The 27,967-nt window shown below is 48.6% G+C and overlaps 1 protein-coding gene and 1 long non-coding RNA gene across 27 annotated transcripts in view; both read right to left on the bottom strand.

Annotated features, from left to right (window-relative positions):
- Positions 1 to 27,967, bottom strand: part of LOC103795837 (MAGUK p55 subfamily member 3) — a 63,215-nt gene that overhangs the window by 17,014 nt on the left and 18,234 nt on the right. For 13 of the 26 annotated variants that reach the window (XR_008473858.2, XR_008473854.2, XR_008473857.2 and 10 more), the window contains 7 exons: positions 12,824 to 12,889; positions 12,504 to 12,622; positions 12,201 to 12,278; positions 10,602 to 10,745; positions 8,727 to 8,808; positions 7,076 to 7,161; positions 5,780 to 5,854 (listed from right to left, as the gene is read on the bottom strand). Coding sequence is in view for 23 of the 26 variants with exons in the window: in XM_078333182.1 (XP_078189308.1) it covers positions 5,780 to 5,854; positions 7,076 to 7,161; positions 8,727 to 8,808; positions 10,602 to 10,745; positions 12,201 to 12,278; positions 12,504 to 12,622; positions 12,824 to 12,889 (650 nt within the window). In the remaining 3 variants the exon portion in view is untranslated. Of the gene's footprint in view, positions 1 to 5,779; positions 5,855 to 7,075; positions 7,162 to 8,726; positions 8,809 to 10,601; positions 10,746 to 12,200; positions 12,279 to 12,503; positions 12,623 to 12,823; positions 12,890 to 19,864; positions 20,119 to 21,077; positions 21,301 to 23,298; positions 23,546 to 27,967 lie in introns of all 26 variants that reach the window. The other 13 variants (XM_078333187.1, XM_035264873.3, XM_078333195.1 and 10 more) reach the window with 9 other exon arrangements.
- Positions 26,989 to 27,732, bottom strand: LOC144577258 (uncharacterized). Its single transcript, XR_013520663.1, has 2 exons — positions 27,604 to 27,732; positions 26,989 to 27,079 (listed from the first exon to the last, which is right to left on the bottom strand). It is a non-coding gene; the product is annotated as an uncharacterized LOC144577258 (long non-coding RNA).

Raw genomic sequence — 27,967 nt, 5'->3', positions numbered from 1 at the left:
CAAACATTAACTTAGGCTTGGCCCAGTGGCTCATGCCTGTAATCCCAGCGATTTGGGAGGTGGAGGCAGGTGGATCACCTGAGGCCAGGAGTTTGAGAAATGGGTGAACCCTGAGGTCCTGTCCTCGCCACAGTCCACACACCAAAAGACATGAGGGCTACAACCCACAGTGGAAGTCACAACTGCCACCCTCTGACCCAAGGCTGACCCTCTTGGAAGGCTAGAGAAATCATCTGAGGCCAGGTGCGGTGGCTCACGCCTGTAATCCTAGCACTTTGGGAGGCCGAGGTGGGCAGATTATGAGGTCAGGAGATCAAGATCATCCTGGCTAATACAGTGAAACCCTGTCTCTACTAAAAATACAAAAAATTAGCTGGGTGTGGTGGTGGGCCCTATAATCCCAGCTACTCGGGAGGCTGAGGCAGGAGAATTGCTTGAACCCATGAGGTGGAGGTTGCAGTGAGCCGAGATCGTGCCACTGCACTCTAGCCTGGGCAACAGAGGGAGATTCCATCTAAAATAATAATAATAATAATAATTTGAAATATGAGGAACAGTCTATGTGCAAGGTAAGTACTGCAGCCTCATAACGTGAAGAACCGAGAACAATCTAATAAAAGTACAGCCACAGGAAAGCAGTACTAGTTCATTTAGCTAGTTCCTCCGAGAAGCCTTCCCTGCATTCCTGGATGAGGTGCAGCCTCCTCATATGAACTCACAGAGCGCCATGTCCTCCCACGCACCCATCACGTTTATATAAACTGTTTGTTTGAAGAGTATCTGGCTTTTCCACTGAACTATAAGCTCCTCCAGGGCAGAAACCCTGGGTTCACAGCAGCCCGCAAGATGCCTAGCATGAGGCCAGCTCAATTCATCCCAAATACCTGCCGCCTAGGAATGAATGGCACGGCTCCTGATGGGTTAGTATATAGCCACTAAAATCACACTACAAAGATGATGCTATAATTTGGGAAATACTCATGCCAAAAATGTAAAAAATAAAAATAAAAAGCAACCCCCCAAATTCCGTATGCAACACTCACATAAAAAGCACAGTAAGGAAATAAACTAAGCTGTTTAGATAGGAGTGAGACTTGGGGAATTTTTGTTCATAGTCCTCCACTTCTGTCTTACTTTTTGAGTCTGGGTCTCACTCAGGCTGGAGTGCAGTGGTATAATCACTCACTGCAGCCTTGACCTTCTTGGGCTCAAGCAATCCTTCCACCCCAGCCTCCCGAGAAGCTGGGACTATAGGCATGTGCCACTATACTTAGCTAATTTTTTATTTTTTGTAGAGACAAGGTCTCTCTATGTTGCCTAGGCTGGTCTCGAACTCCTGGGCCCAAGGGAACCTTCTGCCTTGGCTTTCCAATGTGCTGGGATTACAGGAGTGAGCCACAACTATGCCCAGCATCTCTTCTGTATTTTTATATTTTATTTCTCAACATTCTCTAAGCAAGCATTTAAAATATTTCAAACATTAACTTAGGCTTGGCCCAGTGGCTCATGCCTGTAATCCCAACAATTTGGGAGGTTGAGGCAGGTGGATCACCTGAGGCCAGGAGTTTGAGACCAGCCTGCCCAACATAGTGAAACGCTGTCTCTACTAAAAATACAAAAATTAGCCAGGCACGGTGGTGCACGACTGTAATCTCAGCTACGCAGGAGGCTGAGGCATGAGAATTGCTTGAACCCAGGAGGTGGAAGTTGCAGTGAGCCAAGATTGCACCACTGCACTCCAGCCTGGGTGAGAGAGTGACACTCTGTCTCAAAAATAAAATAAAATACACACACACACACACGCACACACACACACACACACACACACACACACACCTTAGCTTAATAACATAAATTTTCATAGATCCGTGGGTTTTTTTTGAGACAGAGTCTCATTTTGTGACCACACTGGAGTACAGTAGCGTGATCTCAGCTCACTGCAAACTCCAACTCCCGGGTTCAAGCAATTCTCCTGCCTCAACCCCCCAAGTAGCTGGGACTACAGGCATGTGCCACCATGCCCAGCTAATTTTTGTATTTTTAGTAGAAATGGGGTTTCACCATGTTGGCCAGGATAGTCTCAATCTCTTGACCTCATGATCCGTCCGCCTTGGCCTCCCAAAGTGCTGGGATTACAGGCATGAGCCATCACATCCAGCCCAAATTCCTTTAACTCTCAAACAGCCATCAGCACGAGTTATGGGAAAAGAAGACAAAACACACGTGCAACTGGTACTCACCTTGGGGGAACAACACTCAGCAGGTCCCTCTGGCTGTGAGGACAGAGACTTGGGTGGGTCTGTCATGTACCTGTGCCTCTGCCACTCTGGAACCAGCCCTTCACGACACACCCAGACCTACCTCTCCTGGAACCGCTTGGAGGGGATGAGGCCGGCTCAAAAGTTGGTGTCCCCAACTCATTTGGCCTGCCACCAGGTGGGGTCATCCTGGCTCACCATCTTTAGGACCTGCCTGCACTGGAAGGGCAGACCTGCCTCCTGGCAAGGGATGGCCTGGTCTTCCTGAGGGTTGTAGTGGAAGAGGGCACGCATGAACACTTGCACAAGGAGGGCTCAGGTGCGGAAGACTGAGCGACCTTTAGAATAGAAACCTACTTGGAACACATTGCACAGACGTTCCCTTTTTTTTTCAGGTGGAGTCTCGCTCTGTAACCAGGCTGGAGGGCAGTAGCATAATCTCAGCTCACTGCAACCTCCGAGTTCCTGTTTCAAGCAATTCTCCTGCCTCAGCCCCTCGAGTATCTGGGATTACAGGCACATGCCACCACGCTAATTTTTTTTTTTTTGTATTTTTAGTAAAGATGTGTTTTCTCCATGTTGGCCAGGATGGTCTCAATCTCCTGACCCCATGATCTTCCTGCTTTGTCCTCCCAAAGTGTTAGGATTACAGATAAGAGCCACTGCATGTGGCCCATACATATGTTCTTAACTGTTCTTCAACCATTTGGGATACTGTAGTCAGGAAGTCCATCAAAAATCAGAAAATTAACAGACAGGTCCCATGACTGAATGTCTCTTTCCCACCTAAATATTTCCTTATTTACTTGACTAGCTGTCTTTGTAACAGCCTCTCAGCACACACACAGCAACAACTAATCCTGGGAACAAAAAGTAAAGGCAAGCACAATTTTTAACTCAAGTGTTATTTTCGATATGCCAACTGCACTGATGGGAGGTGGCAGCCATCTGTTATATAAGTAATCTAGATGTTTGGGTGAGAACACAAATATCAACAAAACTACTGTTACTGACTCCTCACCATCATTTTTCAGTGGGTAATTGATACACACAGCACTTACAGCTCAATCCTGCCTCATCTGCCATAGATCTCACCTGGGCTTTTACAAGAGCCTTTTACCCATAGATGTTACCAGGGTCCTAAGCGGCTAAGCCCAGTTCCCCGTCTACCTAGAGTCACCCTCTCTGGAGAAGATGCTGTGAGGACACAGCATTTTTCACACTTCCTTGAATTCAGTACTATGGATTAATTTTTTTATAATTCAGTGCTATGGATTAATTTTATTTATTTGCATTTTCTATAATTCAGTGCTATGGATTAATTTTATTTATTTGCATTTTCAGATCATTAGGGCCCAATCCCTTCAGTGGCAAATAAGAAAACAAAAAGCAATCAGGGGTCTTCCTCAGCCAGATAAACTGTATTCATTTATATGCCAACCAGGAAAGATTCCACTGGACAATAGTAAGAACTTTCTGGCATATGCTGTTGGGGATAAACACCCTTAACCAGCCATAGATGTTACCAGGGTCCTAAGCACTCAGAAGAGTGTAATGTTAAGTGGCCAGCCCAAATGAAGCATCTGGATCAGGAAGAAATATTCAAGAAGGATGGGCTGGGGGACAAGCTACTCATTTTGTCCTTTAGGAAAACCAAGTTCTCTTCCTCAAAGAGGGTTCCTAAGGTCAGAATCCCATGCAGATGGGGACCACATTCGCTTGTCCTAGGAAGAATCACCTTCCACCAGGTAAGAGGAAATATTATGCCCTGGGATTTAACCAAAGAGCACAAATAAGAAACATCTATATGAAGATTATTTCTTCACTTGCTGTAAAAACTGTCACTGAAGACATTGTCCGTTACTAATCCGCATTCATCAGAGTATCAACTAACATCTCCTCTGTGCCAGATGCATTAAGTACTGAGAGGCAGGTATGGGAATCAACCTTGAACAACTGGCATAGTTCCTTCCATTCTCTGCTGAACAGTATGTAATTAATTACGTTCCCCTTTTTGCCTTGGCTGCCGGGAAACTCAGATCCAAATGTACTGTGAAATCAAAGTGATGCCCTCCTCTCTATCTCATCAACCACCATCTCACAGTTCAGGTCTTAATAATGTCTCACCTGGGCTTTTACAAGAGCCTTTTACCTGCCTTCCTGCCTCCAGCCTCTACCCATTCCACCCTCCTCCATGTGGCTGCCCCAAGGAGCTTTCTAAAACACAAATATGATTGCACCACTCCCATCCTCAAAAAAAAAAAAAAAAAAACAGCAACAAGAACACCTTTAAGAGCTGATTAGAACCTATGGGATTATCTCTTGGGCTGTGGGATGCCCTCCCATATGCCCCAGGGCTGGACCATTCCGTGCAGCTTGGGCTGACTTCTAGCTGTCAGTACCTGTGTCTCTGCCTAAGGACTTACTTTCTCTGGCCACTGGAGCCTGCTCTTCTCTAATCCAGCAGGCAGAAGTTGCTAGAATTAATCCCCTGTCACAGCCTGGCAGGAGTTGGTATAGAGATCGCCCAGCTCCCAGGGCACTTGGATGGGATCATGGAGGCGTGTGTTCTAGGGGGGAAGAAGTGGTTCCCCCAGTTCCCAGCAGGACTAAGCTCCAGTTGCCCATAGTGGTAACTGGCTTGATAACACACCCTTAGTCAGATCAGCCATCTTCCCTTCCCAGTCCTGTTCTGGTGTTTCCTGGGGTCACTTCCCAAGTAAACCATCTGCATTCAAATCCTTGTCTCAGGGTCAGCTTCTAAGAGGCCCCAGACTAAGGAAGGATTATGCCAAAGCTCTTAACAAAGCACTCAAGGCCATTCAGAACACAGGCTTAACCCACCCCCCAGCAAAACCCACCACCACCCTCCCCGCCCCAAGCCCCATCACATCGCCCTTAACATGCTCCTCTCCAGCATGCCAGGGAGCTTCTGTGTGGACAGCCCCCACCAAGGTCCTACTCATCTTTACCTTCTTCAGGCCTCAGTTCCAACACTCAGTGACACCCTCTAGGGTGACTGTAACTCTTGGTACAGAATCTTGTCAAAGCACTGATCACAAAGCAATGAAAAGACTTGCTGCCCTTCTGCACCAGGAACCCTTGAAGCTACCAAGAGTCCCTGTCTCCAGCATCTGGCAGAGTGCCTGGCACAGAGTAGGTGACCAAATAAGACAGGCTCAGCAACAATTCAACAAATGGCAGTTACTTAATTGGTTCAGAATTCAGCACACTTCATACTTTCTCCTCCTCTTCATGGCCCTGAGTTTCTATTTCAATTAAAATAACCTCGTCTTTTATTAGTAAGCTATGTCAAATCCTGTTTAGAAAGAGGCGTGGTACAAATAAATGAATCACTCTGTGACGGAATTAAAGTCCTCCTCTGGGCACAGATTACTAGGACCAGATCTATGATCTGCTTCTGAATGACAGTTTCAGGAGGCTGGCCTGGCTCCAGCCCCAGCCAGCAAGCTGCATCTCTTAAGCTGAGAACGGCCACCCATGGGCCCACCTCCCCATACCTTGCTCTCCTTTAAGCAATCTTCCTCCTGGGTGGCTGGGATCATTTTTAGGGTGATGGATCCCTGGGACTGGGCCTGAAACGAGAGAGAACAAGCTTCTGGCCTGCCAGGTCTACTCCTCCATGAATTCAACTATTACTTCCCAGGCCTAAAAACTGATGCTCAGAAAGTCAGACTTGCAGCCTCCCTGAGGCCTGCCCTTCTAGGATGGTAGCCCGGTTGAATTAACTAAAGCAAAACTTAGTAACCAAGTCATTGTATGTTTTTGTATTTTTAATATTTTTAAGCCAGTTCAAATTTAGCAGTGGGGTGTTGGTAGTTGTATTTTCAAAAGACAAAGGGACGAAAGACTTTCCATGAGAACCCAAGGACACTGCGTGTTGAATTCCAATTCTCAGTCCCTTCTGACCGCTAAGGCCCCAGAGGGCTCCCTTCCTTGCTTTTCTCTTGGGGCATCTGAACAACCCATTTCAGGTATTTCCGTTTCCTTTCCCTCTCTACTACCTGATCTGGGGCTGGTCTCTGTCCCTCTTAGCTTCCATCTCCCCCAACTGCCCTCCAATCTCAGGCCACACCCAGCTTTCTAGGAGCTCCCTTCCCCCACATCTACAGAGACGCTGCAGCCCAATGCCAGGGGCCCAACATAACCAGTGGGCCTCCTCTCTTCAGATCCCATTCTGTTTCTGCCCCCCAAACCATCCGAAGTTAGCAAAGAGTATCAGGTTGTGGAAGGATTCCTGAGTACAAAGGGGACCAAGCTATGATTGGGGCTTTTCACAATTTCAGTTTTGACTCCCACTCCCCAGAAGGGACTATGGGGGTTGTTTTCAGCCCAGCATTTAATACCTGGAAATCCCCTTACAGTTCGGAAGGGCTTTACCCTTTTCCAGATGTTGGCATCCCAATGATAACCACACATTGGTTGAGAAAGCATCTCTAACCCAACGCTAAGGAAAAGGAAATGGAAACTGACAGGATTTGATAACTTGCCCAAGGTTGCACACCTAGAAGGAGGCAGAGCCAGGATTCACACGCAGGACCTGGACCCAGGAGGGGCCTTGTGAAAGGGAACCAGGGGACAGGGTCTAAGAGATGCAGATGGAAGGGAAGTTCCCCTCCTCCTGCCCCCACGCCCTGCCCCGGGCACACTGTTAGGGGCACACCATAAGGCCACTTTGCCTGCCACCTCCTCAGGACAACAGCAAAGCTAAGCCAGAATCTGTGCTGGCTCCGGGAAGCACCCTGCTCTGGGTGTATGAAGACCCACCATGTCCCTAGCAGGCATGCAGCACAGACCACAATCTGGCTGATCTCATCGGGCCGCTTGTGCAGGACTGCGATCCCGTTCACTTCTCGGAGTTCATCTCCAACGTGGACCAGGCCTAGGAGACACAGGGACTGACCATCAGCACAGGAGGAGGACCTCAGCACCCTCGTTCAGAGCTCCAAGCACCGTGGGGGCCTGCCTGAGGAGCCCACCGCAGAGCAGACTCCAGGTTTAAAGTTGATGGGTGGGACTGGGGTGAACTAAGCCCCACTGGGTGCTGCGCAACTCACTCAGCATGAAGGTCTCAAATCACCCAGTAAAATCTCCAATTTACAAGTTGGCAGCTGAGCCCCAGGAAGATTAAGCAGCTTGGCTAAGACCACACTGTTAAGAAAAAATGAAGCCAGTATTCAAATGCAGTTATTCTGATGTAGAAAGCCTGCGTTCTTTTTGCTATAACCTCTGCTTCTTTAAAATTATCATTAACTCTTCACCTTCCTATGTTTACAGACATACTCCAAGAATGGCGTTCTTACCTCTCGACAAGGAAAGATAAAGGCACCAGTGAAGACATCATGAAGAGTAAAAACACGCTATGAGCCTCTGCCTGAATGACAACTGTCTCTGCAAATTAGGGCCCTCTTTGCTACTCAAAGTAGGCACTGACCCGGCTATACCAGCATCACCTGGAGGCAGGTTAAAAGTGCAGAATCTTCAGCCCAGCCCAGACCTGCTGAGTCAGCCTGCCTTTTACCAAGATGCTCGGGGAATTGGTATACTCCTTAATGGCTGCAGAGCACCGGTCTAGGATTCTCTGCAACAATGACCCCCCAGGCTTTCGGGTAACACCAGGAGGTTTGTCTCCCAGCTTAGTAGCTCCTCCACACACTGGTGATTTTCAACCTGCTTTCCACTAGAACGAATCTGGGACACAAACACTCTCTTTGTAATAGCGGCTTGACAAGACCTGGGGTGGCGGGGAAGGGTGTTATCCCCCTACCCACAGTAATCCTCCAAGCCCAGTCCTTGGACTAAAGCAACACAGGAGCTTTTTCACAATCACCCCAAAGTACTCCATGACTATTATATTTTCTTTTTTTTTTTTTAGAGACAGTCTCACTGTGTCTCCCATGCTAGAGTGTCGTGGTGTAATCATAGCTCACTGCAACCTCAAACTTCTGGGCTCAAACAGTCTTTCCACCTGGGCCTCCCAAATAGCTAGGACTACAGGTGTGAGCTACTGTTGGTGGCCTATATTTTCTTTTTCCTTTTTTTTTCTTTGAGACAGTCTCACTCTGTTGCCCAGGCTGGAGTACAGTGGCGTGATCTCAGCTCACTGCAACCTCCACCTCCCAGGTTTGTGTGTTTAGTAGAGATGGGATTTCACCATGTTGGCTAGGCTGGTCTCAAACTCCTGGCCTCAAGTGATCTACCCACCTTGGCCTCCCAAAGTGCTGGGATTACAGATGTGAGCAATCATGCCCAGCTGGCCTATATTTTCTATTACAGTTTCTACTGACTGGGGGAAATGAGAATTCTAGCCCCAACCCCAGAAAGCAAAGCACATCACAAACAGGTGACCTGAGAGGAGGGAGGTAAGGGGCCCTAAAGCAAAGGCAGAGGGCTCTGGAACCATGGCCATGATGAGGGCTGGGCCGCCTTTGCACTGTCGCCACTCACCGCTCCTGTCTGCTGCGCCTCCTCGAATAATTCTGGCCACCACAACAGCCCCTGAATGCTCATCCCGCCGGATGGTGGCACCCTGCACCGGAGACAGAAGACACAAGTTCTTAAGCAGCAGCTTCAAACCCCAGACCCCTACTCTCCAGGCCCGGCAAACCCTCCCCAACCCCTCCCTCTGACAGTCCAGAGGGCAGATCAGTGAGGTCCTTCCCAGTACTGATGACAAAACAAAACCAACATCCGCCATTAGTACAGCTCTGCACCTCACAGTTTACGAGGTGCAATTATGCTGTGACATTTTAGATGAGGGACTGGGGCACAGAGAAGCGAAACATTCTCAAGGTCACCCAGCTGGCAAAGCGGAAGGCTTTTTGTGATGCCAAATTCAGTATGTTCTCCATCACATCTGTCATATCACAGTTCCTACCACTTGCAAAGACATTTAATAATGAGGATGATATGTGCCAGCTCATTTGCACCCCGCCTCTACCCAATCACAGGGTTACCGGGCCTTCTGCTGTTGCTGACAGAAACCAATTATGCACCCAAGCCAGAGCTTCAGGACCAGGACTCGGCCCATGAAGCACAGCAGAGATGACACTTAGGATGAGAGAGGCACTAACAAGCCCTCGATTTCCTGCACCGTGGAGGCCAGACTGCAGCAGAACAGCAGAAAGCTTAAGCGCTAAGCTCTAGGGCTGGACAGCCCCGGATGTGAGCACAGCTCTACCATTTACAAAGAGCATGTGGCCTTAGCAAGGACATCTCCAAGCCTGTTTCCTCTGAGGTGTGGGACAGCATTTAACTCACACGGTTGTTGCAAGAATTCCATGCAAGGCACTTAGTACACAGTAAGCACTCAACAAATGTTAACCACTTATGAGCAGCTGGAATTGCAAACATATTTGCACATTTCTCGTAACATCATCTGTGCCATCTATTTGAAGTACATAAGATAATTATTGCTGGAAAGAGAGGCCGTCAGCTAAGAATCCCAGGACTTCTAGCCCCCAAGACCTGAGAACCTCCCAGCATCTCTATCCATCATTTATTCAGCTCTGAACCACCAGCACGCAATACAGAGCCTGGAGAGGAGAGTTCACGATGTGTCTGCTAAATGAATGGCTGCTCAATTTTACAGATGAGGAAATAGAGGCAGAGGAGATCCTCATCTATTTACAGAAGAGAATCATTGGAGGTCATCTGGAGAAAGCTGGAAATAGAGAATGCCAGCTGTGGGATCCTCTGGAGCCAATCTCAATTCTCTGGGCTTCCACCACTTTCGTCCATCTCATAAACAACGCTGTCCCTTTGCTGGGTGCATCGATGCTGGACCAGGACCAAAGTGACAGCAGTCTGTCTGCCGGGGAGGGGAATGCCTGGCGCTTCCTCAACAGTCAGAGCAGGCATTGGCACACGTTTTCTGTAACGGGCCACAGGTAAATACTTTAGGTCGGCTGCATGGTCTCTGTCACTATGACTCAACTCTGCCATCACACTGTAAAGGCAGCCACAGCCAATCTGTAAGTGAATGGGCCTGGGTGTGCTCCAAAAAAGCTTTATTTTAAAAAATAAGCCGTGGGCTGGGTTTGACCCTTGGGCTGTAGTTGGTCCATTTCTGGCTTAAAGGGTGACTGGGGTCACCCTGTACAATTGCGCAGGTTATTTACTGACAAAGGGAATTGGTCACAGTTGAGAGGGGCTGTATCCACCCAGAGGAAGGGGCGCCCTGCACACAGAGGTGATACAGAGATGAGCAGCAGGCCTGGTGAAGCTGCCATCACTCACTCTGAAGACTTCAGGAGGGTCCTGTCCCACTGTTCTGGTGAGAGGCAGGGAGAAGTGGGTTAGAGAGAGGCGTGCAGCACCTACCAGGGTTCCTTGTTCTTCACCAAGCGGACGGACGATCTTCACCGATTCCTCATCAAAATCCTCATCGATATTATCAGGCAGACATGGGAGAACGGGGTCAAAATTCTTCTGGGCAACCGTGTCATGTACCATGAGCACAGCCTGCTGGGAAAGCAAGAGAACACGACGGCTGGCCCGCCACTCACAGGGTCAGCAAGCCTCAGCTGGGCAGTGGTCTGGAGGGTGGCAGATGTCATGCCAGAGACAAGTGGCCAGACACGGGCACTGAGGACCGTTCCCTCAGATGTCTCCGCTCCGCAGTCTCATGACAAGAGCTCCCTCTGCCCCCATCCCAGGAGACACAGAGGCATGGGTGGGCAGGGCTCTGCGTGACCACCCTCAGGTGCGGAGTGGACAGCAGCTGGAGCATCACCATGCACGGAGGCGGCCTGCAGCTCCTCCATCACCTGCAGAGAACAAGACAGGTGCTGCTGATGGCTGGGGGTGCCCCTGTCCCACATCTGCTGGGTCCTTCCTCTTTGGACCAGGAATTCAAGGGCCTACCCAGCTGCGGCCTCCAGGGGCACACCAGACCCTCAGTCACCCCAGGACGATGCTCCCAGGAATATCATGCCAGCGGTCAGGAGCAGCTCTACAGGGCCATCCTCTGAGGAGCCAGTGTCTTAAGCCCTGTGCGCTTTCTGCTTTATGTGGACCTTCTCACTGAACCCTTGCAATCAACTCGAGGCAGAGGGTCATGTTACTTTGCCATTTTACAGATGAGAATCCTGAGACTCAAAGGGATTAAGCATCTTGCCCAAAGTCACAGAGTTTGTATACAGCACAGCTAGGATTTGAACCTGGGCTTGCCTGGCTCTCAGATGCTATTTTACAAATGAGGAAATAGGAGCTCTGAGAAGTTGAGTGGCCTGCTTAACATCACAGAGCTGGTGGGACAAGCAGTGGCTGAGCCTAGGAGCCAGGCAATTGAACGTGCCTCTAATCAATTCCATAGTGGAGAAGCGCCCAGGGCTCTGCACCCACAGGCTGCACCCATCCCTCCCCAGGCCATCTCCTGGGGTTAGATGAGATTATTCAGGAACTGATCTTAGTAATCAACCAGAATGGCTTTTCCCCAACCACGAAACACAGATGACTAGGTTCACAAGAAATTAAGAAGCAATCCTTTAAAAAGTGCGAAGCCTGAGCCATTAGGCAGGGGCACGCTATAGGTCCCATGACTTCAGAAAAGCACAGATACAATGTCTTATTGACCTATTCAAATTGCCTGTCCTCAGGGCAGTTTGGGAACTGCTGAGCCAATCCAATGCTCTCATTTACAGTGGAGGAAACAGACTTTCTCAAGAACACACAGCCCAAGTCACAGTGTCTCCCAGCCCAGTCCAAGGCTCACAGGTTCCTCCATGCCTTTCAGTGGGGTGGGTGGGAGGGAACCCAGAGAGAGGAAGAGGAATTGAAGGAGGACAAGGGAAGAAAACACCTCTTCACCTTTGGGCTCCTGATTCCCAGTGTCTCCAGGCTAAGCAAATGAGGCAAGATGAAGGAGCCCTACAGGGTGGGGAGCCGGGCGGACGCTGCAAGGAAAAACCCGAGGCTTACGTCCTCAGTGAGGGCCATGGCGCTGTGCAGAACTGGGGTTGGACTTTGCCTTTCGTAATAGTGAAGCTTCTCGTGAATCTGCAAAGACAGACTATTTCAGATGCACCCTGGACACCACACATCCCATTCCTGGCTGTGGGGATACTTGGGGCGGCAGACTGGGGCACCATAAGAGAAAGTCCTGTGTAGTGGGCAAGTGAAGGCCTTCCTAGGGCAGGGAGATGAGTAGGATGACCTCAGATGGTCACAGACAGCTAGAAAGACCTCCAGACACCTTCCTGGCAGGATGACGTGGGACTTCACCTTCATTAAGTAACTGAGGCTTTTTTCACTGAAAACATCCCTCAGGAAGCCCATCTCTTCCTTGTGGCTGGAGTCAGGTCTGAGCTGGGAGGTCAGCAGGGCCAGGGTTTCATGCAAACCTGGGGAGAGTGTGAGAAAAACAAGGGATAGCAAACACCGCAGGTGCTCCCTGCCCCCAGAAGCCCGAGTGGAGCCTCAAACGACACTTTGGTCCTGCCTTGAGGACATCCTCTCCCCTGGCTCTCACTGCCAGGGCCTGGAGGCTGCCAGGCAGGCTGTCTTCAGGGCTGTGGCAGGTCCAGCCCCAGGGAGGTACTTACCAGAGTCCTCCGACAGCACAGGCATGCTGGTGTCCGTCCACACGTCCTGACCTCTCCCTGCAGATTCTGGGAGAAAGGGGGCGGGATGGGTATTGAAGCTCCATCAAGCATATTTATTCAACAGTGACTACACATCCACTGTGTTCTCTGAGACCAGGGTGGACAGAGAGGATGGGAACAAATAACTCCTCTGCTCACACTTTTCAGAGGAAGGAAATAAAGCTCAGATATGCTGAGTCCTCAGTGTGCCAAGCATCGTGTGGGGTGATTTCTATGATAAAGTTTTTGTCTGCACAAAGTCCTGAGAAATGACTGCTAATGTTCCCATTTTGCTGATGAAGAAACAGGCGCGTGGAGGGGTTCAGTCAGGGGTGGGTCAAAATCCATATTCCAGCGCGCTCTTCCAGGCTGGCCTTGGAGGTGCCAAGTGAGCCTGCCTGACAGTGTCTGCTGTCCTCTGTAGTGCGCCCCTTCGCTGTAACCTTGTAAGAGGCCTGGTTCAAGTCTCCCTCTGGGACCCACCTTCCACAGCTACCTGGTTGGGCCTACAAGCCCCCCGTCGCTGACCCCCAAAACCCAACCCAAAGGGAGCCTCCAGACTGGGGTGCAGAGAGGAGGGGAAGACCTGCGGGAGCCCCATCTCAGCAGCCCCCCGAAGGTGGTCTGCAGCACGTGGACCACCTCAAAAAGTCCTCCTTCGAAAGGGAAGGAGAGTCATGATTGATTCATTCCGCAAACATGGAGCCAGCCCGCAGCGCGGAGCCCCGGTGCCACTAACAGGCGTAAGAACCGCCCCGGACCCTCCAGACACCGCCCCGCTTCCGCCCTGCCCCCGCCCGCGCCGTCACTCTGGACTCATCCTCGGCTGCTCGCCGCAGGCGGCCGCGCACTGACTCCCGCTTGCTCTCGGAAGGAACCTGTGGGACGAACAGGGAGCGCGCTGGGCGCAGGAGCAGCGACCCCGGGGGACTTCGGAGGGCTGTCCCGGAAGACGCGGAGCGGCGCGGAGCTGGGGGCGCGCGGGGGGCAGGCGCGGGCGGAGAGGGGCGCGGCCCGAGGGGCGGGTCTGAGACCCCCGCGGGGGGCTCGGTGGGCCGGGAGGCTGCTTGGGAGCTCGAGGGGAGGGTCTCCGTCCGGTCTCCGGCCGCTCCGGCCGCGGCGCCCAGCTCCTTCGTCCGCTCCCCGCGCCGCCTCCTACCTCGTCGCGCCGGGTTGTGTGCTCCGCGACCGGAAGCCGCGCGGGTGCCCCGAGCCCGGGCGGGGGTGACGGAGCCGGAGGAGGCGCGGCAGGGGCAGGAGGCGGGGGAGGAGCGGAGGCCGCCCTCCGCGTCTGGCACCGCCGCCCCCCCGGGCAGGGCTCGTACTTCCTCCCACTCTCCCGCTCCCCGAGCTCCCAGCCGGTGTCCCCCCGCCCTGGCACACAACCAGCCTTTCCTTCCGCCCTCACGACCCACCCTCCGCGAATGGCGGGGTGGACACCTGTTCAACAGATAATTCGATTTCGCAAACATTTATTGAGCGCCCTCCAGGTGCCAGGCGCTGTGCCAGGGGCCGGGGCTCCAAAGACGACCAAGGCAGAGATCCTAGGTTTGAGGATCTCCCGAGCCGGGGCGGGGGGGCGGTGGGATGCGAAGGCAACTTGCTGTAACAATGCAACACGCTGGGAAAGATTTATCCGTGGACGCTGCCCTGGGGGCTCAGAGCAAGGGAGGAGAAGTCAGGCTGGAGAGAAGGGGGACTCCAGTCTGCCCGGCTGCAGAGGGGGTGGGGCTGCATGGCAAAGGCGACCAGCATCCAGGGGCTTTACTGGAGAAAGCCCTGAAATGGCCATGACCGTAACTGACTTCCATTGTGCTGTCCCCATGCCCAGGTACTTCTCAGACCACTTCCTCACCGTAGCCTGATATCAAGACCATTATTATTTTGGTTCTGCAACTGAGAAAACTGAGGTTGGGGTGGAAGGATGTGTACGGTGGAGAGCAGAGGAACTGCCGGGCGAGGGAGCAGGTGGTTGTGGGTATTAGAGCTGAAGAGTGGGTGAGTGAGGGGCCCCCTTCCCTCAATCCCAGCAGTGAAGAACAAAGCACATGTCAGGAGAGGTGGACCCGAAGGTTAAATCTGGAAGTAAATCTAGCCCTGCACAGCAACCAGGGAAAATGGGTTGGCAGGCCCCTCAGGCTGTGCATGGGGAGCTGTGAGAGGCAGCAAATGTCATGATGATGTTTCCCCTCATTCCTCAAAAATTATCCACACCATTGCTCCTCAAAATGTAATGTGCCTGAGACTCACTAGGGGGTTGTGTAAGGCTGGGGTGGTGCCAGATTCTGAATTTCTAACAAGCTCCCAGGTGATGTGATGCCACTGGTCTGAGACCACATGAGGCACATTTTTAGCTGCAATGCTTAGTGTTGGAGCGATAATGAGAACCATCTGATACGGAGTCAAATGATTTTGGACAAGAGCACCAGGAAGTGGTCTTGGAACAAGTAGATATAGATATTTATGTGTGTGAAGGGACCCAATCCCTACCTCACACCCTATTCAAAACACAATTTAAGAGAGATCATAGGCCTAAACACAAAGCAAATTGATAAAGCTACTAGAAGAAAACAGGAGGGTATCTTTTAAGTCTTGAGGTATACAAAGATTTTTTAGAATGGATACAAAAAAAGCCAAGCATGGTGGCATAAGCCTATATCCCACATACTCAGGAGGCTGAGGCAGGAGGATTGCTTGAGCCCAGGAGTGCAAGGCTGCAGTGAACTATGATCGGTCCACTGCACTTCAGCTTGGGTGACAAAAAGAGATTCCATCTCTAAAAAAAGAAAAAAGAAAAGACATGGACCCTAACAACAATTAATAAATGGACCTCATCAAAATTTAAAACTTCTGCTCATCAAAAAACACTATTGACTGGGTTCAGTGGCTCACGCCTGTAATCCCAGTATTTTGGGAGGCCGAGGCAGGCAGATCACAAGGTCAGGAGATTGAGACCATTCTGGCTAACATGGTGAAATCCTGTCTCTACTAAAAATACAAAAAATTAGCCTGGCGTGGTGGCACGTGCCTGTAGTCCAAGCTACTCAGGAGGCTGAGGCAGGAGAATCGCTTGAACCTAGGAGGGGGAGGTTCCGTGAGCCAAGATCACACCACTGCACTCCAGCCTGGGCGACAGTGAGACTCCATTTCAAAAAAAAAAAAAAACACTATTAAGAAAATAGGACCAGGTGCAGTGGCTCACATCTGTAATCTCAACACTTTGAGTGTTCAAGGCGGGTGGATGACTTGAGCCCAGGAGTTCAAGACCAGCCTGAGCAGCATGGCAGAACCCAGTCTCTACTAAAATTACAAAAACTAGCCGGGTGTGTTGGCTTGTGCCTGTACTCCCAGCTGCTCAGGAGACTGAAGTAGGAGGATCACTTGAGCCTGGGAAGCAGAGGTTACAGTGAGCCATGATTGTGCCACTGCTCTCCAGGCTGGGCAAAAAAAAAGAAAAAAAGAAAAAAGACTAACGCCCCAATCAAAAAACAGGCAAAGATATGAACATACACTTCACAAAAGAAGATATACAAATAACCAATAAGCATATGAGAAAGCCCATATCCAACATCACTTGTCATCAGGGAAATGCAAATTCAAACCTGTCTTAGTCAGTTCCTGCTACTAAACAAAGTACCACAGTAATTTATAAGTAATAGAAATTTACTGCCTACAGTTGTAGAGGCCAGAAAGTCCAAAATCAAGGGGCCAGCAGGTGCAGTGTCTGGTGAGGGCCTGTTCCTCACTGATAGCATTGGAAACGTATCCTCACACGGTGGAAGAGAAAGACAGGCATAAAGGGATGAACGCTGTGTCCTCATGTGGTGGAAGGAGCCAAAGGGGCTAGGGTGCTCCCTTCAAGTGCTCCACCATTCACATGTGGTATATCCATACAATGGTATATTTACTCGCCAATAAAAAGAAGCTACTACTCAAAGGCTACCCCTACCATGCAATAGCATGGAGGAACATCAAAATAGATTGACTGGCCTGCATGCAGTGGGTCACACATGTAATCCCAGCACTTTGGGAGGCTGAGGCAGGTGGATCACCTGAGGTCAGGAGTTTTAAACCAGCCTGGCCAACCTGCTGAAACCTCATCTCTACTAAAAATACAAAAAATTAGCCAGGTGTGGTGGTGGGGACCTGTAATCTCAGCCACTCAGGAGGCTGAGGCAGGAGAATAGCTTGAGCCCGGTAAGTGGAGGTTGCAGTGAGCTGAGATCACACCATTGCACTCCAGCGTGGGTGAAAGAGCAAGACTCCATCTCAAAAAAAAAATAGAAGTTAACCAGGTGTAGTGGTGGGCACCTATAATCCCAGCTACTCGGGAGGCTGAGGCACAAGAATCACTTGAATCTGGGAGGTGGAGGTTGCAGTGAGCTGAGATTATGCCATTGCACTCCAGCCTGGGTGACAGAACAAGACTCCATCACAAAAAATAGATAGATAGATGATAGATAGATAGATAGATAGATAATAGATAGACAGACTGAATGAAAAAAGCCAAACACGAAAAAGTACATACTGTATTACTGGGGTGTTGTAATCTTGATGCCATCACTGAGGTCAGAGGCTTTCATTAGGCCAGAAACCTTATTATTATTAAAATTTACCAAAACTACCTCAAAAGAAAGATAAAATATTAATAGGTCAATCTTAATACAGTAGAGCTGTCAACTGTTCCCTCAGAAAGCGCTAGGCCCTGCTAGTTCTGCAGGAGAACTTCACCAAACATTTAAGGAACAAAACTTATTTCTTCTAGAACGTAGAAATAGAAGGAAATCTTCAAAGTTCTTTTTATAATAGTATTGATACCAAAACCTGTCAAAAAAGGCCAAAAAAAAAAACCCTGCAAATCAATTGCATTTATAAATATTGGTGCAAAAATCCTAAAAACTGCATTAGCTAACAAATTCATCAGAACATCAAAAGAATAACATACCATGAATAAATAGAATGTTCTTAAAATGATTTAGTACTTGGAAATTGCATTGTTTAATATTTGGAAAGCTATTACTAAAACTCCATGTAAGACAATCTATTAATAGGATAAAAAATTAGGCAGGGCACAATGGCTCACTCCTGTAATCCCAGCACTTTGGGAGGCCAAAGCAGGCAGATCACTTGAGGTCAGGAATTTGAGACCAGCGTGGCCAACATGGTGAAAACCCACCTCTACTAAAAACACAAAAATTAGTGGGGTGTGGTGGCACATGCCTGTAGTTCCAGCTGCTTGGGAGGCTGAGGCAAAAAAATTGCTTGACCTGGAAGGTGGAGGTTGCAGTGTTGGAGATCATGCCACTGCACTCCAGTCTAGGCGACAGAGCAAAACTCTGTGTCAAAAAAACAAAAAAAAAAGTTGTTTTCATTAAAAGTAAATGCTCTAGGCCAGGTGTAGTGGCTCACACCTGTAATTCCCAGCACTTCAGGAGGCCAAGGCAGGAGAATCACCTGAGATCAGGAGTTCCAGACCAGCCTGGGGAATATCATGAGACCTCATCTCTAAAAAAATAATAAACAAAATTAGCCAGGTGTGGTGGTGTTTATCTGTGGTCCCAGCTACTCAGGAGGCTGAGGTGGAGGATTGCTTGAGCCCTGGAGATGGAGGCTGCAATAAGCCATGATCATGCCACCGTACTCCATCCTGGGCATTAGAGTGAGACCCCATCGCTAAGAATAAAACAAAACAAAAACAAAAGAAAAAAATCAATGGTCTAAATCCTCCAATTAAAAGGCAAGAATTGTCAGACTGTATTAAAAAGCAAGACTTAATGTGCTTTCTAGAATAAACTGACTTGAAAAATAAAGACATAGATATGCTAAAAGAAAATGAATGAAAAAAGATTTACACTAATTAATAAAGCTGGAGTGACTATATTAATATAGGGCAAAGTAGACCTCAAAACAAGGAATATTACCAGGGATAAAGGGGGCTATTTCATAATGATAAGTGATCAGTTGATCAAGGGGACATACCTTATGTATATGAATCCCTAAATGTGTATGAATCTAATCAAGCCTTAAAGTGCCTACCAATATGAATGATTTACTATCACTCTGAATGTTGGCCAATATCATCAGATGAGAAAAAGAAACAATAGACATAGATATTAGAATGAAGGGCCGGGCTTGGTGGCTCAAGCCTGTAATCCCAGCACTTTGGGAGGCTGAGGAGGGCAGATCACGAGGTCAGGAGTTCGAGACCAGTCTGGCCAACATAGTGAAACCCAGTTCTACTAAAAATACAAAAAATTAACCGAGTGTGGTGGTGTGCACCTATAATCCCAGCTACTTGGGAGGCCGAGGCAGGAGAATTGTGTGAACCCAGGAGGCGGAGGTTCCAGTGAGCCGAGATTGAACCATTGCCCTCCAGCCCAGGTGACAGTAAGAGATTCGGTCTCAAAAAAAAAAAATTAAAAAGAATGAGGCAGCACAGGTTTACCTAGAAACTCAAGAAAATTGACTGAAAAGTACTTAAAATGATGAAAAAATATTCAGATGGCAGGGAGTATACAATTGATACTAAAACGGTATGACTTTCCTAGGAACAAAAATAATTATAAAGTATAAAGAAAAAATCCAAACTAAAATATCAAGAGTAAGATTAAATACCAAGTTATAAACGTCATAGGAAAATTAAAAGACCTATTGGTATTTGGGGGAAAAAACTTTAAAATTCTAGTGAAGGACATAAAAGACAAAATGTACCTCAAATGGCTAGGGAAAGAACAGTTCAATCGTGTAATTATATTAATTCATTCTGAAATAATCTGTATACCCAATGCAATTCCAGTTAAAATATAAGAAGAATTTTCAGAGGAAATCTATTAAATGCTACCACAATTCATCAGGAAAAATAAACACTGGTCAATAATAGGAAAGTTCTAGAAAAAAAAAAAAGAGTTATGGGACCAGGGGAGGTGGGATGTAAGGTGGCACCAGCTCATCAGAGATAAAACATTTCAAATATGAAAACAATGTTTAAAGTTTAGTACTGACCTGTAGTCCCAGGACTCTGAGAGGCTGAGGCAGGTAGATCGCTTGAGCCCAGGAGTTCAAGACCAGCCTGGGCAATATGGCAAAACCCTGTCTCTACAAATACTGCGAAAAGTAGCTGGCTGTAGTGGTGCTCATCTGTAGTCCCAGATGCTCAGGAGGCTGAAGCAGAATTGCTTGAACCCAGGAGGTCGAGGCTGCAGTGAGCCATGGTAGCGTCTCTGCACTTAAGCCTGGGTGACACAGCAAGACCCTGTCTCAAAAAAAAAATTAATTACTTAATAAAGTTTAGTACTAAAGAGGTAATCAACAGCTAGACAAATAGAACAGAATTGAAAGAACAGAAATAGTACTCATGCATACGGTCTTAATTCTTGAGAAAGTTGACATTTAAGTGGGAGGAGAGGGATTTTTTTAATGTGGGGACTCATCAGGTGCAGTGGCTCACACCTGTAATTGTAGCACTTTGGGAGGCTGAGGCAGGAGGATCTCTTGAGCCCAGGAATTCAAGACCAGCCTTGGCAACATAGCGAGAACTGGTCTTTACTTAAAAAAAAAAAAAAATGATCCACGTGCAAGTAGACCCAGCTACTCAGGAGGCTGAGGTGGGAGGATCACTTGAGCCCAGGAGCCATGATCGTACCACTACACTTCAGCCTGGGCATCAGAGCAAGACCCTCTGTCAAAATAAAATAAAGTATGGTGACAATTACAACTAGCTACCTGTTATGGAAGAGAGAGAGAGAGAGAGAGAGAGAGAGAGAGAAAGAGAAAGGGAAAGGCTGGGTGCAGTGGTTCATGCCTGTAATTCCAGTACTTTGGGAGGCTGAGGCAGGTAGATCACCTGAGGTCAGAAGTTTGAGACCAGCCTGACCAACATGGAGAACCCCCACCTCTACTAAAAATACAAAAATTAGTCGGGTGTGGTGGCAGGTGCCTATAGTCCCAGCTACTCTGGAGGCTGAGGCAGGAGAATCACTTGAGGTTGCAGTGAGCTGAGACCACACCACTGCACTCCAGCCTGGGCAACAGAGTGAGACTCCATCTCAAAAGGGAGGCAACGTCCCTTGTCATCTATTAAGACAAAAATGTTTAAGTCTGTTGACATCCAGTGCTGACAAGGATGTGGGGAAATAGACACAGTTGGAAGGAATGCTATTGGTGCAAACTTTCTGGGACATGATCTAGTAATTATTTGTTAAAATTTTATACGTACCTGTCTTTTAGCCTAGAGGATATTTGGGCAAGCAAATTAGAAGAAAAGATAAGCAGAGAGAGATGTTTGGGTGAATGAGAGCTTGCAGCAGGAGTGCTGGGAGAGGCTGCATCCCAGGACAGGGCAGGTGCGGTGAGGACAAAGTTGACCCAGATGTGGCTGGAACCCCAGAGCAGGATTTGCCTCAGCCAGCCAAGGCTCAGTCAAGGTGCATTCAGAGCAGCTGCAGAGGGAACAGGAAGATGAACTCAAGGCCAGAGGAATGAATGCCTTCGGGTCCATCTAGACATGGAGAAGTGAGTTCTATCAGGCACGCTCTGGAAAAAAAGAGAATGCTAATAATCCTTGAAGAGGTGGCAGAGAGAATCTGCTTCAGGCTACAGGTGTGCATTGTCATGGCGTTTGACATTCAGCCCAGACACCATAGGAAGCCAGAAATAATTCCAAGAGGAGAAACGGGCTGGTGCCCAGGCATGCAGCAAGAGGGCAAGCCGGAAGCAGGGGGAGAAAGGGCAGGCTGAGCTTCGTTTACTTCAATGACAAGGGAAATTACCATACTGGGGTTTTGTGAGATTTCTGATAACTTTCCCATTGTTTGTGGCTTTCGTTAGCTATTTCTCTTCTTTTTATTTGTTTATTTAATTTTATTTTATTTATTTTGAGACAGAGTCTGGCATTATTGCCAAGCTTGAGTGCAGTGGCACAATATTGGCTCACTGCAACCTCCACCTCTCGGGTTCAAGTGATTCTCCTGCCTCAGCCTCCTGAGTTCCTGGAATTACAGGTGCCTGCCACCTCGCCTAGCTAATTTTTTGAATCTTTAGTAGAGACGGGGTTTTACCATGTTGGGCAGGCTGGTCTCAAACTCCTGACCTCCTGATGCACCTGCCTTGGCCTCCCAAAGTGCTGGGATTACAGGTGTGAGCCACTGTGCCCAGCTCTTTTTTCTTAATGAACTTTATATTTTGGAATAATTTTAGATTTACAGAAAAGTTGCAAATACAGCACAGAGAGTTCCTGAACACTCTTCCTCTGTTTTCTTTAATGTTAACATCTTACATAATCATGATACATTTGTCAAAACAAAGACATGAACACTGGCATGTTATTATTAACAAAATTCTAGACCTTATTAGTCTTTCACTAGTTTTTCCACTAATATCCTTTCTCTGTTCTGGGATCCCGGCTAAGATAGCACACTAAAGTTAGCCTTCAAAGATTCTGAGATTTGAAATTTGCCTGTCAGTAAATATAGGCATTTATGATTCAGCTTCCAGGGAGGATGGTCCTCATTACCAGTCTCCCATTACTGCCTCCTCTATCATTTTCCCTGGCATTCCCAGAAGTAAAAAGTCTTTACATCAGTCAACATAAAAAAATTGGAAAGGGGCCAGGTGTGGTGGTTCACGCCTGTAATTCCAGCACTTTGGGAGGCTAAAGCAGGCAAATTATTTGAGGTCAGTAGTTCGAGACCAGCCTGGCCAACATGGTGAAATCCCGTCTCTACTAAAAATATAGGCCAGGCACGGTGGCTCACACCTGTAATCCCAGCACTTTAGGAGGCTGAGGTGGGTGGATCACGAAGTCAAGAGATTGAGACCATCCTGGTCAACATGGTGAAACCCCATCTCTACTAAAATACAAAAAATTAGCTGGGCATGGTGGCACGTGCCTGTAATCCCAGCTACTCAGGAGGCTGAGACAGGAGAACTGCCTGAACCCAGGAGGCAGAGGTTGTGGTGAGCCGAGATCGTGCCATTGCACTCCAGCCAGGGTAACAAGAGCAAAACTCCGTCTCAAAAAAAAAAAAAAAAAAAAAAAAAAATATATATATATATATAATAAAATAAGCCAGGCATGGGGCACATGCCTGTAATCCCAGTTACTCAGGAGACTGAAGCACAAGAATTGCTTGAACCCTGGAGGTAAAGGTTGCAGTGAGCTGAGACCATGCCACTGCACTCCAGCCTGGGTGACAGACTGAGACCCTACAGTCTCCAAAAAAAAAAAAAAAAATTGAAAGGGAGTTTTCAGATTTGATTTGATGGAGAAAGTTGAAAAATCGAGTTTGCAACTGGCTAGGGTAGGGAAGCCACAGGGAGTCTAGAGGATGAAGCGTAAGAGAGAAAACAGAAAGCGTGGTGGTCTACGCTGCGCTACAGCAATGAGCAAACTGCAAGCTCTCCGTGGCTAAACAGTGAAAAGCCTATCTCTTGCTCACACCAAGTCTGCTGCACGTTTGGTGGCTGTCCAGGGCAGCTGTCTTCCAAGTGGTAGCTCAGGAATCCAAATCTTCCCGTCTTGTGGCTCATTCGTCTTTGCTGAGGACACATCTTCCCCACTCTTGATGCTTCCTTCTGTGAGCAGAAAGCCCCGCTGGCACATGCCACCAGCCTGGTGATCTGTCCAGATCTTTTGCCCCACTGCCTCTTCCAGATGCTGTGATGGCAGGGCACCTCCCCATGCTCCTGGTAGGAAGCAGGAACAAAGTGTCCTCTCTTCTCAGATCCCCAGTCCACCTCGGGGAGTCTGCCTGTTGGCCCCACCTACCTCAGGGTGTGGCCTAAGCGTAGAATTAGGTGCAAGGCTCATGCCAGCACCTCACTTTCACCCTTCTCCCCAGCTCTTGCTCCACTTCCCAGCCTGGTGAATCTGTTTCTATTGGAGTTTTCAAGTCAGCCTCCTGGGCTAGGTGTGGGGCTGGGGAGTGGAGGGAAGGGCCTTCAAATAGGCAGGAAGGCGGTAGGGACCCGCTCAACACCCTCTTTATATAAACAAACATTTGATAACACCTCGATTTCTCTCCTAAAATGACAATCATAAATAATATGCCTTCCCATGCACTTACTTTTTTAAAAGATATATAAGGGAGAAAAAAATAAAAGGAAAGCAATTTATAACCAAGTAACACATATTTCAAACTGCCAGTGGTCAGGTCCCATGACACCAGAAAACATCGAAGTGTCAGATGCTTGCCCTTGCATATCATAAATAAGTCTGAATCCAAGAAAAGTAGAGGATCAGAAATTCTTCTGTGTAGGGACAAAATTAAATAAATAAAAGAGCAAAGATATGCTATCAAATGCTAGAAGAAGTATTATTTTAAGGCCAGGCATGGTGGCTCATGCCTGGAATCCCAGCACTTTGGGAGGCCACCATGGGAGGATTGCTTGAAGCCAGGAGTTTGAGACCAGCTTGGACAACATAGCAAGACCCTGTCTCTACTAAAAATATTAGCTAGGCATGGTGGTGCATGACTGCAGTCCCAGCTACTTGGGAGGCTGAGGTGGGAGGATCACTTGAGCCTGGGAGTTTGAGGCTGCAGTGAGCTGTGATGGTGCCACTGCACTCCAGATTGGGCAACAAGAGTGAGGCTTGTCTCAAAAACAAAGAAATAAATAAATAATTTTTAATCTGTGTTTTTTTATTTTAACTACAAAAACAGATCACCTTTTGTAGTCTGTATATGTAAAAGGAAGACAGGGGTAGTGGCTCATGCCTGTAATCCCAGCACTTTGGGAGGCCAAGGTGGGTGGATCATTTGCAGTCAGGAGTTCAAGACCAGCCTGGCCAACATGGTGAAACCCCATCGCTACTAAAAATACAAAAATTAGCTGGGCATTGGCACATGCCTGTAGTACCAGCTACTCGGGAGGCTGAGCCAGAAGAATCGCTTGAACCCACAAGGCAGAGGTTGCAGTAAGCCCAGATGGTGCCACTGCACTCCAGCCTGGGTGGCAGAGAAAGACTCCATCAAAAAAAAAAAAAAAAAAAAAAGAGGAGGCAGGGCTGAGATCACGGTAACAGAGTTTTCACCAACGTGAACAGCTGTCCCTGCCCACTAAATGGCAGCAGTGCTTCGCAGTCACTGTGAAATCAAAATGCTTCTCCCACATTGCTAGGCTCAAACACACACAATCTCCCCTCCCAGAACCACTGAGTTCATACTTCAAATATTAACCTGACAAGTGAGTAAAATTCCAACTGAACATTTGGAAGCATATATGCCAAAATATTAATGGTGCTTTTCTAGAGCAGAAGGGGAATTACAAAAAACATTCCCTTTCCTTTCCTTTCTTATGTTCTGTATTATGTAAAATCTTGCTTACCTGTGTGAACTTTGCAATCAGACCAGAAAAAAAAAAAAAAGAGTCATTGTTGAAACCAGTGTGTCAGGGCTTCCAAGAGTACCTTTGTTTGTGTGTGTGTTTTTTGTTTTTTGTTTTTGAAACGGAGTTTCGCTCTTGTCGCCCAGACTGGAGTGTAATGGCGCCAATTGTGCAACCTCCTCCTCCTGGGTTCAAGCCATTCTCCTGCCTCAGCCTCCCGAGTAGCTGGAATTACAGGCATGTGCCACCACGCCCAGCTAATTTTTCTGTTTTTCTGTATTTTTAGTAGAGACAGGGATTTCACCAAGTTGGCCAGGCTGGTCTCGAACTCCTGACCTCAGGTGATATACCGGCCTTGGCCTTCCAAAGTGCTGGGATTACAGGCGTGGGCCCGGCCCAGTTTTGGTTTGGTCCTTTCAAGGAGGATTCAAGTCTGCTTGAATTGATGGAGAAACCACCGATTCACTTTTTCAAACCCCAAAACAACCCCACGGACCTGAGGGAGACCCATCTTGCAGCGCGGACTGCCCAGGTCTCCAGGGAATGCAGCTCAGCTCAGCTCAGCCCTATGACTTTGCTCGGCCCCGTCTGCACCGCCGCACCGTGGCCAAGGACAGCACTGCGTCCTCCAAAAGGTGATGGCGGAGGACGGGCCAGGGACCTTGCCCCAGGGGCAAGCTTCTTTCTGTCCCACCAACCACATGACAGTCTGGTGAAGTTTATAAACCCCTCTCTCAGTGTAATAGCGCGTAAGTATATAAATAAAATACATATGCTGAAAAAAAACTAATATGGGTGAGATGATTCTCAAAACTCTTTATAAACATGTAATCTAGCAATAGCCCTGTTTCATTATTAGCGTTGTAAATAACCAGCTCTGGGGGCAGGTCTAGTAACTCATGATTTTCCAAGCAGTGAGGAGTACACCCGACGTTTCCAGATATCCACAGCCTGATGCGCCAGTGTCTGTGATTGTAGTTGGTAACAAAGTTGCAGGTACTGCTAATAGTACACTCCCAATAGGAGGAAAAGCTAAACATTAAAAGTCGGTGAAAGTCCATACGTAACTTTTTCCCATGCGAATACATGGACTCCTTGAATTTGACTCTTAGGGTGCACGGACCACAGGTTAAGAGAGAAGTACCATCATGGGTTTTCAGTCCTGGGAGGTGAGCCAGGGTAGGCACGCGTGGGCAGTCATTAAAGGGCAGGCAGAGACGCCCCCCCCCACCACCGCTGGGCCTGCGGAGGGGTGACCCGCACGCCCCTCCCCTAGCTTCCTCAGCCTGGTTTCACACGACTAGAGGAATTTAAAGCCCCACGTAGCTGAAGAGCAGCTCACAGTTCCCAGCGTCTGCTCCCGCGGTGTCCAGTGCCCAGAATGTGGCTTCTGGTCCTGCTATGGGGTTGCCTGGTGCTCCCAGGTGAGATGGGGTGGGGGTCTTGGGAGGGATGTGGGGTTCACCCTTAGGGCTTGCAGGGGAAGGACCTCCTGACTGCCTGATAGCCCCACCCCACCCATCCTCAGCCTCCTCAGCCCTAGGGGAGCCAGATGGCTGTGTCTGGAACCTAGAGCCAGGTTTTCTCCCAGACCGGTGACTTTCCCCTCCTGGGAGGTGGCTGTGAGAGTTGTTTTGCCTCTCTGATCTTAATTTTTCTACCCTGCGCCAAGCCTGGAGGCAGACAAGACACCCCGGTCTGATTGTCCTTTTAAACTCAGCAAATATGTGTTGAATCTCTACCGTGCCTCTCCCCACAACCCTGAGAGATGGAGAATGATCACGTTTCATCAATTCTTTTGCTTTCTTTTTCTTTACCTTTTAACACTGAAAATCAGGATGCATCCTACAACTGATGCCAGTTGTTCAGTTGGCAATAGTGAGACCCCCATCTCTTTGAAAACAAAAACAAAAACAAAAAATTAGCCAGGCATGGGGGTGCACGCCTATAGTCCTAGCTAGTGGGAGGCTAAGGTGGGAGGATCTCTTGAGTCCCAGAGGTTAAGGCTACAGTGGGCCATGAGCACCCTGCCCTTCAGCCTGGGCAACAGAGTGAGATCCTGTCTACAAACAAAACAAAAACCAGAAACCCTCCTGGCTATCTGGCTCTCAGATTCTATCTGAATCTACAACGCCCCTCCCCACCCCATTCCTCAATGGGCCAGGGTTAGGAACAGCAGCAGCCCTGCCCCAGAGCAGGAGAGGAGTACTGGCCTTTCCAAGCCTGTCCCCAGAAGGGGTGACTAAGAAAAGCCTTCCTTCCTTCTCTTAAATGGAAGCTCTGGCCTTGACCTTGGTGCATGGATCCTGGTTATTCCAACCTCCACTCCTGCTGTGATTTTAGGTTATGAAGCCCTGGAGGGCCCAAAGGAAATCAGCGGGTTCGAAGGGGACACTGTGTCCCTGAAGTGCACCTACGGAGAAGAGCTGAGAGACCACCAGAAGTACTGGGGCAGGGAAGTCAGCCTCTTCATCTCGCTGCACTGGCACCATCTATGCGGGAGAAGGCCAGGAGACAACGGAGGGCAGGGTGTCCATCTGTGACAGCCGCCAGGAGCTCTTGTTCACTGTGACCCTGCGGGACCTCACCCTGAAAGACGCTGGGAAGTACTGGTGTGGGGTCAAAAAACTGGGCGCTGATGAGTCTTCACTGATCACTCTGGTCATCTTTCCAGGTAACAAATATCTCTCCTTCCCTGGGCTGGGGACAGGCGCTGTAGAGGGAAGAGGGAGGGGTGGTGGGGCATAGCCCTGGTACCAACCTTATTGCCTCAGGGAGATC

The sequence above is a fragment of the Callithrix jacchus genome, chromosome 1 (genome assembly GCF_049354715.1).
Source record: "Callithrix jacchus isolate 240 chromosome 1, calJac240_pri, whole genome shotgun sequence".
Lineage (NCBI taxonomy): Eukaryota > Metazoa > Chordata > Mammalia > Primates > Cebidae > Callithrix > Callithrix jacchus.
The sequence above is the reverse complement of the archived record's forward strand: the minus strand, read 5'-3'. Positions and strand labels throughout refer to the sequence as shown.